The 16,996-nt window shown below is 35.6% G+C and overlaps 1 protein-coding gene across 1 annotated transcript; it reads left to right on the forward strand.

Annotated features, from left to right (window-relative positions):
- Positions 1 to 3,332: 3,332 nt before the first annotated feature.
- Positions 3,333 to 16,863, forward strand: LOC145777194 (solute carrier family 2, facilitated glucose transporter member 5-like). The gene is made up of 13 exons (XM_082588514.1): positions 3,333 to 3,350; positions 5,986 to 6,111; positions 6,545 to 6,649; positions 6,860 to 6,970; positions 7,708 to 7,850; positions 12,075 to 12,199; positions 12,565 to 12,663; positions 13,118 to 13,297; positions 14,058 to 14,245; positions 14,530 to 14,640; positions 15,863 to 16,040; positions 16,198 to 16,325; positions 16,475 to 16,863. The coding sequence occupies exons 2-13, from the start codon at positions 6,091 to 6,093 to the stop codon at positions 16,667 to 16,669; spliced, it is 1,584 nt and encodes a 527-aa protein (XP_082444640.1). The 5' UTR covers positions 3,333 to 3,350; positions 5,986 to 6,090; the 3' UTR covers positions 16,670 to 16,863.
- Positions 16,864 to 16,996: the final 133 nt, after the last annotated feature.

The following is a 16,996-nucleotide window of genomic DNA, read 5'->3' on the forward strand; positions in this document are numbered from 1 at the left end:
TAATAAATATCTGAGGTAGAAAAAATATTTTACTTTTTGTGTATTTTTGCATTGCAACATTTTATTTAAATAATAAGGAGTGCAAACTTTAAGCCATGATCTATGTTCGTAATAACCAAATCCTTGCAATTTATAATCTAATGATTAACAACCGTCGTTGAAAATATGCTCTCGGACCGCTCGTTAATCATTAATAAATCCAGCTAAAGGCGCAGGCTAAGGACTACTTACAATGTACCTGGTTAAAGTTTTGCGTATCGGGCACAGTCACGTCAAGGTCGGTGTTCACAAATTATTCATTACAATTATGCAATGCATCCTCAAAGGTATTGTGAATAATATTTGATTTTCTTTTTTTTTAGTGGTATCTCAAGATTTTTCAGCTTCCATGACCAGCCAAAACCTTGAACAAATTGGACATATAGAATAATACTAATCATGTTTTACGTATACAAGTATTTTACGAGTATAAGTGAAAATACAGTGCCCAGACAGCTAACCAACTGTTTTTCACATTGTGAAAATCGATTGAATTGCTGTGTAGGTGAACGTCAAAAAAAGATAGCTGCTTTTAAAGTGTTGTGCCTAATGAAAATCCCCAATTTAAACATATGTGAGCTGATGTAGAATATCGATGACATTCTAAAAAGAACAGTAGCCTAAACGCCCTTTACGCACATCTCAAAACACTATTGGCAAAGCTCATAGTTAATCGGTACCAAAGTGAAATGCAAGAGCAGGACCGTAACAACAAAGAACGAGGCCCCCTCCTAACATAAGTCCGGGACCCCTTACAACGCAGAAACTGGAATGCTGTATTTAGTTTACACAACATGCAGGTTTCATATTATGTATACACATTACACAGTATAGTTCCGCTAATTAGCAAAGCTATCGCTTTGGTTAGCGGATTAGCATTTTCGCTAATATTCAGAAATTTTAGCGGACTCGTTAGCGAAAGTAAATTTATTTGAAATCCGTTGATTTCTTTGTTAAAAGCTAACTTTTTTGTTAGCTGCGCCCACCACTGTGTATACATAGGTTTACAGTGACAGTGTGTACATGTATTCCATAATTATGTAAAGCGCTTCTTTCGAGACTTGTTCTGCGCAAATTGTATAATCAATGCGTCATAGTCTAGGCATCTGGCAATCTTATTTTAGATGGAGATAATTGCAAGAGCAGAAAGCCTGTCATCTGTCATGGTAGAGCGCAGGATATTCTTGATCAGTTTCATTCTGCTGAAGATCCTTTCAGCACTGGCGACAGTAACTGGTGTGGTCAGAAGAATTCTGATGCAAATGCAAACATTCGGATATATCTCCTGAAGGATGCTCTTGTATATGTAGGCTACGTTAAAAACTTGCACATGAACCTTCGTCTTTCATTGTTAAATGGAAATTTGTAACTTTCATTCTGCTGCGGTGGGCCACGTGCAACAATGTCACACACTTGCTTCCTGTCCGATATTAAAACCGGTCAATCTCCTGGATTTTCAGTTAGTGGTTCAAATTCAGATACTTCTTTTCCGGCAGCAACTGGAATATCTATCACAGTTTGTTTGGTAGAAACACTGACTTCGTCTTCAACCTCACTTGAAGCACTTCTGGATGCGATTTTTCGCTGCTAGCACAGTCCGTTTCATGTGCCTGTACCTTTACTTTGGATCGCAGCGCAGAATACGTTGACAATTTTGGAATTTTCTTAAGTTCCTTCTCTGCATTTTTTGCTGCCATTTGTTTGCCACCTCCGCTCTTATACGTTCTCTTGGACATCACAAAGCACGCCTCGACGTTGAAAACGATAACAAATTAAACAACCAAATTACTGAAATCAAAACACCCATTCGTGCCAGTTGCTCAACTTCTGATCAACGAAGCGATGAACAAGACATTTATGCGACTACTTGGGCGGACCATAAATGGAATTTTTAATGGAAGTCAAGCATCACCAGACTCTATTCGTTTCTCCCCGACTCCGACACACGCTCCATCCGCCTAACACTACAAAGACAGGCATGGGTGCGCTTCAACCGTCTCCCTATGGGCGTCGGGCTTTTCCGCTCAACCATGCACCAATGGGGAATGGCCTCTTCCTCCTCCTGTAAATGTGGTGCCGAGGAACAGACCGCATACCACATCATCAATGACTGTACCATCTTCAAGCCACCTAACGGAGTGGAAGGTCTGCGTGTCATGGATGATGAAGCCAAAGACTGGCTGCTCTCTAGTAGCCTTCCAGTGTAGCCCGGGAACATTGTGAATCTGGGGTGGTAAAAGGATAAACCCTCGGCCCCAGAGGCTCACACGACGACGACGAACTAAATTACTTGCCAGCTGCTGCTCATCAACTCGACTGTACACCGTCTGAAGTGGAAGCGAAGAGCAATGAAAGGTCAATTTTTACGCAATAACTTCAGTAATGACAGATTTCGTTTTGTTTAGATTCTTTAATGAGTAAAGCGAAATTACTAATCCCTCTTTCACTGTGTTGTTGTGAGCTCATCACAGCTCTCATCAGCTTATCATAGCTATCATCACTTTGTAGCGCAAACAGCAGAATTAGCTTGTTGGTGGTGGTTTTTGAAAAGTTCTTTAAATTGATGAGTATTTTCGCACAGTCGCAGCACAGCGGTTAGGACCATTTAGGGCAGCCCAAACATTTTAGAGGCCCTCATTTCTTGCGGGTCCCCCTCCGGTCGGAGGGTACGGAGGGCGCTTGCTACGCCTCTGTGCAAGAGATTGCTACAAATGCGGCACAACCGTCAGTGAAGACGTTTTACACGAAGCTGAAGATCTACGTGGATGAAACTTCACGATCACCAACTTCACAGCGGCTCATCATGGCAATCAAAATGCATCGCAGCTATAAACGACAACGCAGTAACTGGCGATGAGCAGAAATGTTTCTGTGAAGTGTGAGTATAGCAGTAAGCAGAACTTAAGCAGTCAACAGAATGACTTGACTGCTATTACTGTAATAGTCTTCCTGTCCAATTGACGGATTGCTTCCTTTTTCTAGTACAACCATCAACCGTACAACCTTTTGTTCACGAAATGATTGGTTGGTTGGTTTTAAATTTATTATTCTCAGACTGACAAAGCCTTGATAGGTTATTCTTGATAGTTTCGCATAGGCCTACTTGTATAGGCTTTTGACGCAAAGCTGGTTACCGAGATTGACAGAATGAAGTTTCCGATTGTTAAAGGGTTGTTGCCAGGGAATTGTTCCATACACTAGGTGCAGTAATGAATGAAGGGCAGTCCTGATATGCGTTGCTCAATTGCACACACCGAGAACCGAACCAGCGCCGCTTGATCTTGAGTCGGTTGGAGTCGAGTTTGAAGAAGGTTTGCCTGTATTGAATGAACAAACCTAAGACTGTTGTTTGTTTTGTTTTTTTCTGATATCTTTTCAATCATGACATAAAACTCTAAAGTTTTTGCTTGAAGTCAATCTTTATACCATCGACGACTAGCTACTGTATCTCCCACACAGCATTACAATTTAATTTGCAATTTATTTGTTGCAGAACCAGTTTTCGTTCATAAAGAGCTCATCAGTACAACTATTAATAAATTATAATAAAAAATTATTCAAAGTAGATGTGAAATTATCAGCTTTAACAATAGCTATTTGTCCAACATTGAATGATTTGATAAAACTTTGGTAAAGAGTTTGCTTTGTTGAACCATAGAGAAATAAAACAGAGTAACCTTAGCGGGCTTAACATACTTTATTACACATACTTTATTTATAGAACACTTTATATAACAGTTTACACATAAGTTTCTGGGCAGCCGATTTGTAGCAAGAATTGACAGCGATAGACACGTGTTTCGCCTATGAGGCTGGGCTCATCAGTATCGCACCGTATTCTTGCCACTTGGGTAATCGTTTACACATACTTTATATTACATACTTTATTTTTTTTAAATCATATCTCGAGGTAGATCTGATTTTCAGACTAAGATCATGGAAGCCTTAAGAATCAAACTTAACAATCCATCTCTCAACCGGCAGTTATTCGCCTGTGGCACATCGTTCCTTTTGTGTGTGTTCTAATTGTTTGTCAAATGCCTGTAGTCTACATCTCATGTGATCTGTTTCCCTCCACATAATTTACTCGCATTCATTCTCGTATCATTTGTTCAGTCTGTGCTTTCAGTCCAAAGTGTCGTTACAGTTAAAGTGCAAAGTCAAATTTCTCTTACGATATTTCATTTTATGTATATTGCAGATTTAATTCCTGATGAGAATACACGTACGTGTCGAAAACGTTTGAATTTATTTTAATTATGTTGCATTTTTTGTGTGCAATAAAGTATGTTAAACCCGCTAAGGTTACTCCGTTTTATTTCTTTGTTGAATGATTTAGCTCTAATTTCAGCAAGATCATAAAATTTGCGATCTCGTAATTTGCAATTTTTTGGGAAAAGTTTGATTTCAAAGCTTTGTTTTTAAGTTGTTCAAGTTCTGCAATATAGTTGTGATTCATTCAATCTCCTGAGCCGTAATGCTTCTCCATGTATGATTGCCAATGTATCCTCTTAGCATTGTAATTTTAATAGATGCATGGTTGACTTAAATTTGGTCATAAACATTTGTTATTCCATTTATTTTAACGTTCGTCTTTTTCATAGCATTAGCTTCAGATTGTAAAAATTTAAATGAAATTTTGCAAAAGTTGTAGTGCTTATATACCAAAAAAGAACAACTGTTATAACATCTCAAATGAAATACTGAATTAGCATTAGCCTACACCTGCATGAAAACAGCTCAAGGACAGAGCGAATGATAGAAACCAAATAAGGCAATGCTATTTAGGAGATTTTTATAAAAAGCTACGTTAATAGATCTGTTACACATACACAATCGTGCAATGCTGCTAATAGGCTGCAAAACATTGCAGTCAGTGAGAATGATAGAGACGACTAGGAACTGGGTGCTAAAGAAAACCATTATCAAATTATTGAAAAGATGCTAAAGTCATAGAAAGGATCAGGCACTAAGGCACTTCCTCTATGAACGATCACAAATCTCAAACTGAACAGGCAGATTTTCAGGCAATTTTAGGCAATCTGGACATCAGCACCTCGGGGAATGATAACCTATTAATATTTACACCATAAGCATCGGCCTTAGAAGTTCAAGCAAGAAAGAAGATAGATCAATGTTGATCCAATAAACAGCTGAACTTCAATCTTTGTATGAAAAAGCATTTACTTGTTGTTTTTGACTGCTGGAAGTATACATAGCCTAGTATCTTTGACTCTTTATACCGTCTCTTTGAAAGTTTTGTATCATTCACCATTCTTATATGTATAGCTTCGAATTCATCAGCAACCACATAAACCAGTAGGAAAGCGTTCTTGGAGAAAAATATTACGAAAAGTAAATATTAAACTCATTTCATGCAATTTTTAATAAAAGCTAGTAAGCTCACCAAGTGAACTGAGCAATTAATTATTAACATGCTGTAATTTTTATGCTTAGCTAGTAAGATGAAGAATTTGCCAACACGTGCTGCATTAAAGCATATAGCTGATTTGCACCGGTAGCAGTTTCTATGGTTGCTAAATTAAAAGTCAGCGTATATCGACAGTCAGCTGAAAAGAATTCTAGCGACAGACAGTTGTTTCTTTTGCTGTTGTAGCTTAACACAATCAAACAGCACGATCTCAAATCTCTGAACTGCCTTTTCCGAAGTAAAAAGTTATCTACTTATACAGATGCATTGATCATGAGAATCTTCAGAGCTTATGTTTAGAAACTTTATTTAGGCAATTTCTCATACTTTATAGATGATTTCAACCATTTACGCAGCCCCAGTCACACAAAACTCATTGCTCAAGCTCACACCCCGGCAGCCGAACTGCTGGTATTAGCTCCTGCCATTGTCTAGCCTTAAACTCCGGGATTGTCTAACTGTGCTATTGAGGTGGACAAAGGCAAAGATAGCAATGATTGTTTATTTTTCAACAGCAGTTTGGGGGAGTTTGAGAGTACAAACATAACATAAAACCAATACTGCTATCAAAAATCTAGGAAACAGTATATGATCTCAAAGTTACCGATACAAGAAACTCCATGATGGATGATAAGCAGCAGGTGAGTGTGGTTCATAGCTCAATGTATTACAATAACTTTTCATAAAGTGCCGGCTTTAGCTGCCAGTTTTAAGATCAACCCGTTTTACTGCATAGATATATTCATGCAAATGCATTTGAATCGTTAAATCTTTTCATAAGGATTTATTCAATGGAAGAACGAAAAGTCTCCTCTTTAAGAAAAACATAGGCCTAAAATCCTAAATAAAAAGTTCGATCTGAATATGAAGTAGATCGTAAAATCTTTTCTTTCTTTTTTTTTTTCTTAAAGTCATAGAATTTATAATAGCCTATGTCAGAATTAGATGTTTGAACTTGTAAAAGAAATATTTGTTAAGCGTATACTGCAAAAGTTAGAAGACATTCCCTTTTTTTCAAAAATGACCTGCTTGTCACCTCAGTTTGTTTAAATTTGGTTTATTTTTAAATTTCAGAACCAAAATTTAACTTTGGTGTTGATACTCGCAGTTGCAGTATCTGTTCTTGGAAGTTCTTTCCAATACGGTTACAACATTGCTGTCGTAAATGCACCAGCAAAGGTATGAAAAACAAATAGGTTACAGCAAAAATTCTGAAATATAGTTGAACACATATAGTAGCAATTAGCGCATAATTTACAGAATTAAATAAACAATGGTTAAATGAGACTATTTGTGATGTTGTACACAAACCACCCTTGAACTGCAATAGAAACACCAAAACAGCAGGCAAACGAAACACATTTGTGTAAGAAAAAGTTTTTATTGCAGCTAATTCAGCAGTACTTCTTTGAGGAAGAAAATAATGAGATTATCGAAGAGACCAACGCATCTTCTCTGCCTCCAACACAGCAGTCTATATACAATTTTACCTCAAACAATGTAAGTCACTAAACATTTTTTTTTAAACAAAAGGAACTTTTGAATTGGAATTCCCACAATTTCAATACAACTTATGTTGTGTATTTTCAGTTGAAATGAAACTATTCTGTACATCGTATTTGCTTTATTAAAGCTTAAACTAACTTATAACTAACTATCGAAAGTGTCTAGAAAACAAAAACATGCATTAAACCTCCATTTAACAAGAGATACATACACTAACAAAACAGACAACCTGACGTTAGGTTGACTACCAAGCTACTGTTAAAGCACGTACAGTTTGTTGCAACAATGCAACAATCGGCTAGCAGCTACAGGCAAGACCACGTTTCATGCGTGCAATCACTTTAGGTATATTACATGAGTTTCGTTACTTATGTACCGGTAGCTTATTCTCCACCTGCTTTCTTTCACATTTTCCATTTTCCCTAATTCACCTTATTAATCATCACTTTTAGCTCACTTTATCTACTGTGTTACTAGTTTTATTGACTTGTTTCTATTCTCAGTTTGTAATAAAGTGACAGCCGCAAAATTGTCCTAAGCTTGTATAAGTCTAATTGCATGAGGCAAGAACAAAACTTGACGCTAATTGATGACTTAATTTAGGGTAGTGCTTTTTGGACCGATTTTTTTATTAGTCTGATTGCATGAGGCAAGAACAAAACTTGACGCTAATTGATGACTTAATTTAGGGTAGTGCTTTTTGGACCGATTTTTTTATTTGTTGTGTTTAGAGTGATTCTTCACCGAAAGCTGTTGAAAAGTTCGTTCTTTCGCCATTTCAATTGTTTCTATGGTCATTCACCGTATCGATTTACACCGTGGGTGGAATGATAGGATCATATTCCACTGGCTTTTGCATCCAACGTATGGGAAGGTATTTGGGTTTGTTCTTTAGTTGATTTAGCGATCAAAAATGTAAGAAATTTATACCTTTACCTGTTAGCTTAGAGTAGTATTCCACAAATAGACGACGAGTAGTAGTACATTATCCATAGGCCTATGTCTTTTTAACAACCTCGAGGTGGTAATGCTAATATTACATCGCTTGAGAGCAACACAGTCCAATGACCAAGACCGTTGAGACGATAATTCAGGTCCAGTGCCAATGATATCGTCGGGCCCCGATTCAAGACATTTATAAAAAAAATGCACTGTTTATCGTAACCAAAGAATACGTGGTATTTTTTCAAAATTTCAGCCCTTTGGGCAGATATCGGACTCCTAAAGCCATGCCGGCGCAGGTCTATAAGTACAGTACCTCCTATCAACACTATTGCCAATGACTGCAGCACTCAGATGGAATAGCGTGACTACTACCACCTCATATGCAAGAAGAAGTGACACAAAGTTGAGAAGCATGGACCAATCCGTACTTCGGCGCTCTTCAAAGCTTTTTGCGCCGATTTTGTCACAAGCTTAACAAAAAACGATCACGAAAATCCAAAATTGGGCAACTAACAAGCAACAGCTAAGCTGAGCTTTTTATGCAGTAATCCAATGTCAGTAGCTTTCGCCAGCTCTTAAACCTTAACCCACGTTAATATTTCACCGGTCACAAACCAACATGGTTTTGTTTGCATTGCATAATCATTATTCATTTGTTAACACATTGCTTGGGTAGTTTACTTCCACAAACAAGACTTTTCTGCTATCATTAGAAGGTATTCAGAGCACGCCACTCATCATAGACTTATAATAACGCAAGCTGCCATAAAAACTGGTGTCTCAAAATTGAGTTGTTTTTATTCTGTAGTTATACATTTGTGCAATTGTCATGCAATAATCTTTCAGAGATTTTGCACTCAGAAAAGTTTAACAAATTTTACTTCATTTTTTTCCTTTTTTAACTATTTTGTGTTCAATAATAATGAATTACTGTATGGGCATAAGAGATCCAAAACATAAGCTTAGAAAATTCAAAAAATAATCAAAAGAGATACAAAGTATGGACATAGTAGGCTACATCCAAAATATCGGCATAAAAGATGCAAAGTATGGGCAACTCTCTAAAGGTGCACTCTCTAAAGTAGGCAAGGTATGAGCAAAAAGGTCCAAAACATGGGCATAAAAGATTTAAAACATGAACTAAATGAACATAACAGACCCAAATCATGGGCCAAGGAGATCATGAATATGAGCATATACGAGATCCAAAAAATTGGCATAAGAGATCAAAAATTCGGGCATAAAAAATCCAACACATGGGTATACAATATCCAAAGCATGGACATGGGAGATCTAAAGCATGGACAAAAAAGATCCAAAAATTAACATAAGAAATCCAAAACATGGATAAGAGATCAAAAACATGGACTTAAGAGACCGAAAAATTATCATAAGAAATAAAAATTATGGGCTTAGGAGATCCAAGCATATTTATAGGAGATACAAAATAGATCGAAAGTATGAGCAGAAGAGACCCAACCCATAGACACAAAGATCCAAAGCTATGACATGGGAGATCCAAACCATGAACATAGGAGACAGAAACATAATCATAGGAGGAAAGAAACATGGCAATAGAGATCCAAAGAATAAGCATAAGGTGTCCAAAACATGGGCATAAGTGATCCAAAATATGTGTTTAAGAGAACGAAAAAAATATCACAAAAGATACAAAATATGGTCAAAGATCCAAAACATGGGCTTTGGAGATCGACAAGATATTATAGTAGATACAAAATATGTGCATAAAACATTCAAAACATGGGCATAGACGATAAGAAGTTTGGTCATAAAGGATCCAAAACATTGACATAAGAGATTCCAAACATAGATATACGAAATCCAAAAATTGGCAAAAAAAATCCAAACATTTGACATAAGAAATCCAACACATGGACATAAGAGATCAAAAACATAAGCTTAGGAGATCGAAAAAATATCACTGCAGATAAAAAGTATGGGTTCAGGAGATCTACGGTAAAACATATTCATAGAAAATACAAGGTATGAGCAAAGTACAGTAGATCCAAAATATGGGCATAAGAGATCTAAAACATGGGTATAAGAAATAAAAAGTATGGGCACAAAAATCCAAAACTATAAAAGAGGAGATTCCAAACCATAAGCATAAGAAATTCCAAACATAGGCAAAAAATCCAAGCATAATCATATAGGAGATACGAAAAATGGCAATAGAGATCCAAAACATGAGCCTTAAAGGTTCAAAACATCATAGGAAAACCAAACTATGGACATAAGAGATCCAAAACATGTGCTTAAAAGAACCAAAAAAATATCATGAGAGATACAAAGTATGGTCAAAGGAGACCCAAAACATGGCAGAAGAGAACCAAAAGATAAAAGAAGGTACAAAGTATGAGCATAGTAGATCCAAAGTATGTGCATAGGAGATCTAAAACATGTGCAATAGATATCCCAAACATAGGTACAGGAAATCAAAACTTAATTAGAGGAGATTTGAAGTATATGGGCATAAACGATCTAAAACATGAGCATAAACGGTCCAAAACATAGACATTGGAAAACCAAACCATGGGCATGAAATGTCCAAAACATGAGCATCAAAAATTCAAAACTTTGGCATATTAGCGATCCAAAACGTGTGCTTGAAAGAACCAAGAAATATCATAGGACGCACAAAGTATGATCAAAAGAAATCCAAAACATGGTATAAGAGATCCAAAACATGGGCTTAGGAGATCTAAAATATAGTCATAGGAGATAGCCATAGTCTACGAAGTATGGATATAGTACTGTACTGTAAATCCAAAATATATGAACAAAAATTCAAAACATTGGCATAAAAGAGAAAAATTACAATACTGTTTGTTGGCCAAGCACCGATAGGTTTCTATAGAAGTTGAAGTTAAAAGTTTTGATTCACTGTTGATTGTAATATTGAATTTAAAATAAATTTTGATGACACCAGAAGAATTTCAATGATTAATTTAACTTTTGAAAAAAGTTTCAAAAAGTATGTATCATGCAAATAATAATGAAAAAGGTGTGGTTTGAACGAAGGGAGACTTATTCCGACACACAATATACCTACTGTATTTGATTTTAAATTAGTTATTTTGCGTGCTATTTATCACAAGGATATCGTAACATAATCACAAAGTGTTTTTTTCTATGGTTTTCATGATTTTTGCGTAACTGACAAATTTCGAAAGTTTATCTAACGTATCCTCCTTCTCTTATGAGAATATTTTTCAAATCTGTTTTGACTCTACCCAACCCTCATATTATTTTCTAAAATTACTTTCATGGCCCACTTCTCTTAGTTATTCTAATAACTCCTCGCAATCAAAGGCTCTCTGGCCCAAATTCATTTCTTTTGCGCCCATGGTTTGAAAACAACTGCCATATAATATAAACTGTCTACCTCATGCCTTTGTTACCATTGAAATCGATTAATTTAATTGGTAACATAATCTAGTCAAGCGAGAAACATTTTTGCTTCAACTTTTAGTTTATTTTTCTCGGTTTTTGATATGCAATGAGCAAACTCCTACCCCTCAAATGTGTTGCTATTGAAACACGTCCATGGCGTGACTAAAGCCACCGGTTAGGTTTTACAATATAATACACAAAAATATTATCATTTTTATTGTTATTGGGGTGCACGTAAACAAGTGCCCTCCCTTTAGATCCGCCACTGATTCAGCATGCTCTTAAATTTCATAAAACTCGATTTGGAATCTTTATAACTTCTATCTGAGCAACTTCTATCAAGAAGTAGCCTACTCGCATAGGTTCCTTCACAAGCTGGAGAAGTGTCCCTGATAAACTAAACATTAAAGCTGGGTTTCCAGACTGCTTACAAGCAGTTTTCATCAAAACTACAGTATTTTGCGTCAAGGTATGGCCAACGGTATTCATTTTTGCTTTCCTCCTTGCACAAATTTCTGATTGATTTCTCTACTGTAACGGTGTAGCGTATTATTTCAAGTAGCCGAGTCTAACATACGTCCAAAATAAATTTAAGCAGCAGAAATAGCAAAATTCATCAATGGGCTTAAATGGCTGCAACTTGATTGCAAAACAAAAGTGTCATTTAAAATAAACATTTATATGTGCTTTTTTACACAAATAAGCTATTTGAAAATTAAAAAATGTTGTATTGATTCAGAAAAGGAACTCTGCTAGCAAGCAATGTCCTTTCAATTGTAGGAGCAATTCTAATGGGCTCAAGTAAAGCAGCCAATTCATTAGTGATGATCATCATAGCACGATTTCTGTTGGGAATATTTGCAGGTTTGAAAGTAACCAACAATTAAAATAATTAAATCACTAAATGCAAAGTAACTGTTGCCTACTCCTGTTATATTCAAAACCCAAACTTTTTAAGTCAATATACAATGTTTGTTGAAATAAGGACTTTTGATTTGTGTTTTCTATTTCCGTTTGTGGAAAACTTCGTAACGTCAAAGCAATGCGAATGTGTCATTATTCGAGTACGCTAATATAAAACTATTAAAAAATACTGCCAATAATAATACTTCTCAAGGTGGTCACAGTTTTTAGTAATATTTTTTAAATTGGGTATCATAAAATTTGGCTGTCAGACCAATAGCTAATTCAAACATACAAAAAAAATCTAATATTTTTGTTGCTTGCAGGATTAGCCACCGGGGTTGTTCCTTTGTATATAGGTGAAATCTCGCCTAAGCGGTTCCGAGGTGGAATCGGTGTAATAAATCAACTATCTATCACCATCGGTATGAACAAAATGTTATTGCTTTATTTTTCAAACGGTTTAATTTAAGTTATCAGTTTAGTTTGTTTTTATTTCTGACTATCACAACGAAAAAACAATATATGCCAAATATAGCAGAGGTCTAGAAAAAGGTAGAAGCGACAAAACGCGGACGTTTTAACGTGCATGATACTAAAGCAGGACAATCAGTTTAAAATGTGGCACGGTTGCAACACATTAACTAAGTTACCGTATGCTTACTACTTTTTAAATTCTTTGCCTCATTGCAGTCATATATGATAAACAAGACTAAGAAAGTTAAAAACGTATTTTCTACTACTTTCAAACAAATCAAAAAGAAACTCATTGCGTTATAAATTCAGAACAAAAGTTTGGATCGATTTTCAATGAGCCTGACATGACAAATTCGTGCGATTAGCTCACAAACTTAATTCTTCATCAATTTGGGTAAATAGGAATTCTGACAGCACAACTTCTAAGTTTGAAGGAAGCTCTTGGGACAGAAGATCTTTGGCCATTCTTGCTCGCTTTTACCGCAATCCCTTCGGTGGTTCAACTTTGTACCTTGCCTTTTTTGCCTGAAAGTCCAAGGTCTTTGTTGATTGACAATGATGAGGAAGAAAAAGCTAAAAAAGGTAAAGATGCATGATCTAGCTCAAGCGTATTGTGTAAGGCTGTAAGCATTGTTTTTTCAGGTTGTCAAACACTTTAGTTTGATAAACTTTGATAAAACAACCAACGCCTCATTGCATAGAAATTAAGTTCAATATTTGCATGAAGTTTTAATGAAAAATTATCAGTACGTTTGATAATGATTTGCTTGTAACATAATTACGGATGGTACAGGAAATAGCAAAAACGGAAAAGCTTTGATCATTGCAATAAATTTTATTCTAACCAACCAGTATAATTATCTTTCTGAGTGATTTAATTACAGAAGCGATTTTTTTTTAATTTAAAAAACACAAGTTTCTAAAATGAGGATATTAAAACACTTTGTGAGAATAACATTGCAATGATTACGTCTAAATTTTCAACAAACGAATTACTTAGGCTGTGAGATGAAAAAGAATACTTTTAAATAATAAATTTTTCATATACTCAACCCAGCAGACAAAGTCAAAACGAAAAAACGAAATACTATAAATATCGGCTTTAAGAAATTTTTGTTCTGCAGTGGTAGGCTATTATCATGTAGTTTTCACAGACAAAATTGCCTAGATATGTGCATATTTGCATAGAAAACCATTGAAACTTTTCGCAGTGTTAATTAGTAGTCAAAAAAAATAATAATAATGTAATTATATCTATAAGAAAAACATTAAAACCTACACTCCCAGTCCTACATGTAAGCTAACCATTGAACAATACTCATTGCAATATGGTTCAACACAGCTTTGATACGATTTCGAGGAACTAAGGATGTATCTGAAGAAATGCGTGAAATGCGCGCGGAAGCGAGTGCAGAAGCAATCGGAGGACAAGCCTCGGCGCTTGAAATTATCCGCAACAGAGCAGTGCGATGGCAACTAATATCTATCGCCGTTTTGCAAGTGACTCAGCAGTTATGCGGAATAAATGCCGTAAGTCATTTTCAATAAATTGGCTCTAAAGCGCAAATTCATACTTGTAAGTCTGGCATGGTCAAGGTCTGGACAAAATTCCATAGTTTCTTATATGGGCCATCTTTCTCTTGCTAATTTATTAACACACAGAGATATCAATTTTTGGTCCTACTGAAGAATTCAAATGCATTTTCCTGTTCAAATCTTACGTACACTCGTTTGTATCTTTGCGTAGAGTTAAGCAAAGTAAAATTACATACTAGCCTACATTTTATTACTCCAGTGTTGTTTTGTTTTTGCAGATATTCTATTATCTCAATCGAATATTTGAAAAAGCTGGGGTTAGCGCCGATACTCAAAACTATGCATCGGTTGGTGTGGGTGCTGTGAATGTCGTTATGACAGTTATTTCGGTACGTAGATATTTTTCGCCATACCTACAGTAACAACTATGCAATTCTCTTTTTTCGATCTCAATAAATTTACAACCTTTGCGTAGTCAATTGCAATCCGTAAATTTTCATATGAAGTTTTCTTAAACATAGAATTCTTTGCGCAAGGAAAACAATATTGTACTTACACAGTTTTCTCAGTTGATCTCAAACTTCCTTTGTTGGGGTGCTTAAGAAAAACATTTTTAAATTGTATTTAACTTTCTGATGCAAGGCAACAAAAATATACCGTAAATCTATACCAATTAAGCTAAGAATAATGTTTGATTTTTCCGAACTTAAAAGTTAATCAGACTTTCGGTGAATTTGAAAAACATGGACAGTTAAGTAGTGCATAGATACAGTAGGCTCCTTGCATTAACCAAATACTTATTAAAATTAATACACAAAAAAGATTTTTTCCTACCGTTCTGCCAAGTAGACTTTATGTGAAACCATAATAGAAGTAATTATCAAAAACCCTGCAAGAGTTTCTTCACTCAGTCGTCTTCAATTGTAGATCTGCGCTCAGTCATCAAAGGTTTAAACATTATCTTACTGTTTACGTCTGTTTTACAACTGATTACAGAAAGGCCTTCACTTAACTTGTGCATGCGTAAAATTAATTTTGGAAGTAGTTGTCAAACGAATCAATCACTGGAATTGGGTTATAATGAAACCGAGTACACGTGTCAAAAACCAATAAACAAGTGTTTTTCTACTCTAACAAGACCAATTAAGCTAGTTTTCCTTTAATTACCTCTCATAAGACGCTCCTGAAAATTAAAATGACGTAATATAGGGCACTGCTACGCACGATTGGGGAATCACTGAAGTCACAAATACATTTCCCTTTTTGTGAAAGTGTTGATTAAAACCATGTGTTTTATAAGCTATAAATTTTTCTCACTGATGATTGAAAGCTCATTGACTTTTATTGTTGAGTTAAGGCAGATTTCATTGCCAGCAAAAAACGCTACCGTTACCGAAACGGCTTTGTTTTGATCGAAATGAAACGAAATATTAAGCTACTCTGTAGAAGGTGGTTCGAAATGAAACGAAACGTTTCTCAAGAAACAAAATATTCCTGTCAAAACTATCAAAAAATGGTCGAAATTTTTCAATTTTAATTTGCCTCATGGCCGAGTTTGTATTTGCAGTAGATTACCTTCAATAATTCAATCACAACGTATTCTTTCGATAGGTCTTGTTGATGGATTGCGCAGGAAGAAAGATACTACTAGGAGGAGGTTACGTTATTGCTGGTGTCTTCTCTCTTCTCATAACTATATCCTTAAATCTTCAAGAAACCATTCCGTGGATGTCTTCGATGTCAATTGCTTGTGTAGTTGGGTTTATTATTGGATTTGCTATAGGACCAGGTAAACCAAGCCAAGACCAAATTTTATGTCATGGAGGCCAAAAAGCAGCGCTTTTGTAAATGTATAAACTCAATCCAGTAGGACGATCAGAGATGTGAATAAGAGATAATTACTACTAAGTTTTTTTATTTCACTCACATTGTTCCTGGTTTCTTAGGTCCAATTCCTTGGCTATTAACAGCAGAGTTCTTCAGGCAGTCCACCAGACCAGCAGCTTCTGGCATTGGTTCTGGTTTGAATTGGACTTTCAACTTTTTAGTGGCTTTTGTATTTCCTTTTATGCAGGCAAGTGAATCCTATTGATGTATAAAGCAAAAACTAGAACGGTTTAGTCATCTTTATGAAGTAAGCAATTTTTCGCACTTTTACAAAATACTTCTAATAATCTAGTCTTGAACATGTTTTTAATAGCACATTAATTCTTGTTCTTGCAGGAGGGTATGGGTGCTTATGTTTTTCTGTTCTTCCTAGCAATATGCATATTTGCCACAATCTATGTCATCATTGTCATCCCTGAAACCAAACACAAGACATTTCAAGAAATCAGCAACATGTTTGCCAAGAAAAATAAAGTAAAAAATGAAGACTTTGAATTGGAAGAGGAGAGTCGCATTGTTAAAAAAAAATAATCCTTAAATGCGGATGATTCCAATGCAGCTTACGACAGTGGCATTTTTTCCTGTTGAACAATTGCTAAAAATAACGTTGTTCTGACGTTGCTTTCGTTCAAATGTGAAGCTTTTATCTTGAGAAGTTTGCTCTAGCAAATCTGGCAGCCAACTTTCGTAAAAAAAATATATAATAAACTTCAGATTTATTTTTGTGAGTTTTGTTTTGTGATTTCTATTCTCTGACCAGCCATTGCGATCAAAACATGAAATCTGAGATCGCGATGTTTACAAAATGTCAATTTGTAGCTAACACCGATTGAGCTGCCAAATGCAACACTACGTGAC

This window comes from Aplidium turbinatum, chromosome 9, assembly GCF_918807975.1.
Source record: "Aplidium turbinatum chromosome 9, kaAplTurb1.1, whole genome shotgun sequence".
Taxonomy (NCBI): domain Eukaryota; kingdom Metazoa; phylum Chordata; class Ascidiacea; order Aplousobranchia; family Polyclinidae; genus Aplidium; species Aplidium turbinatum.

What these genes read in the sequence shown, in the direction of transcription:
- LOC145777194 (XM_082588514.1), top strand. Translation starts at nt 6,091, where the DNA reads ATGATGGATGATAAGCAGCAG. An exon ending in GGAAGAAAAAGCTAAAAAAG is followed by an intron (nt 13,298 to 14,057) that starts GTAAAGATGCAT and finishes GGTTCAACACAG; the next exon opens with CTTTGATACGATTTCGAGGA. An exon ending in TCGTTATGACAGTTATTTCG is followed by an intron (nt 14,641 to 15,862) that starts GTACGTAGATAT and finishes TTCTTTCGATAG; the next exon opens with GTCTTGTTGATGGATTGCGC.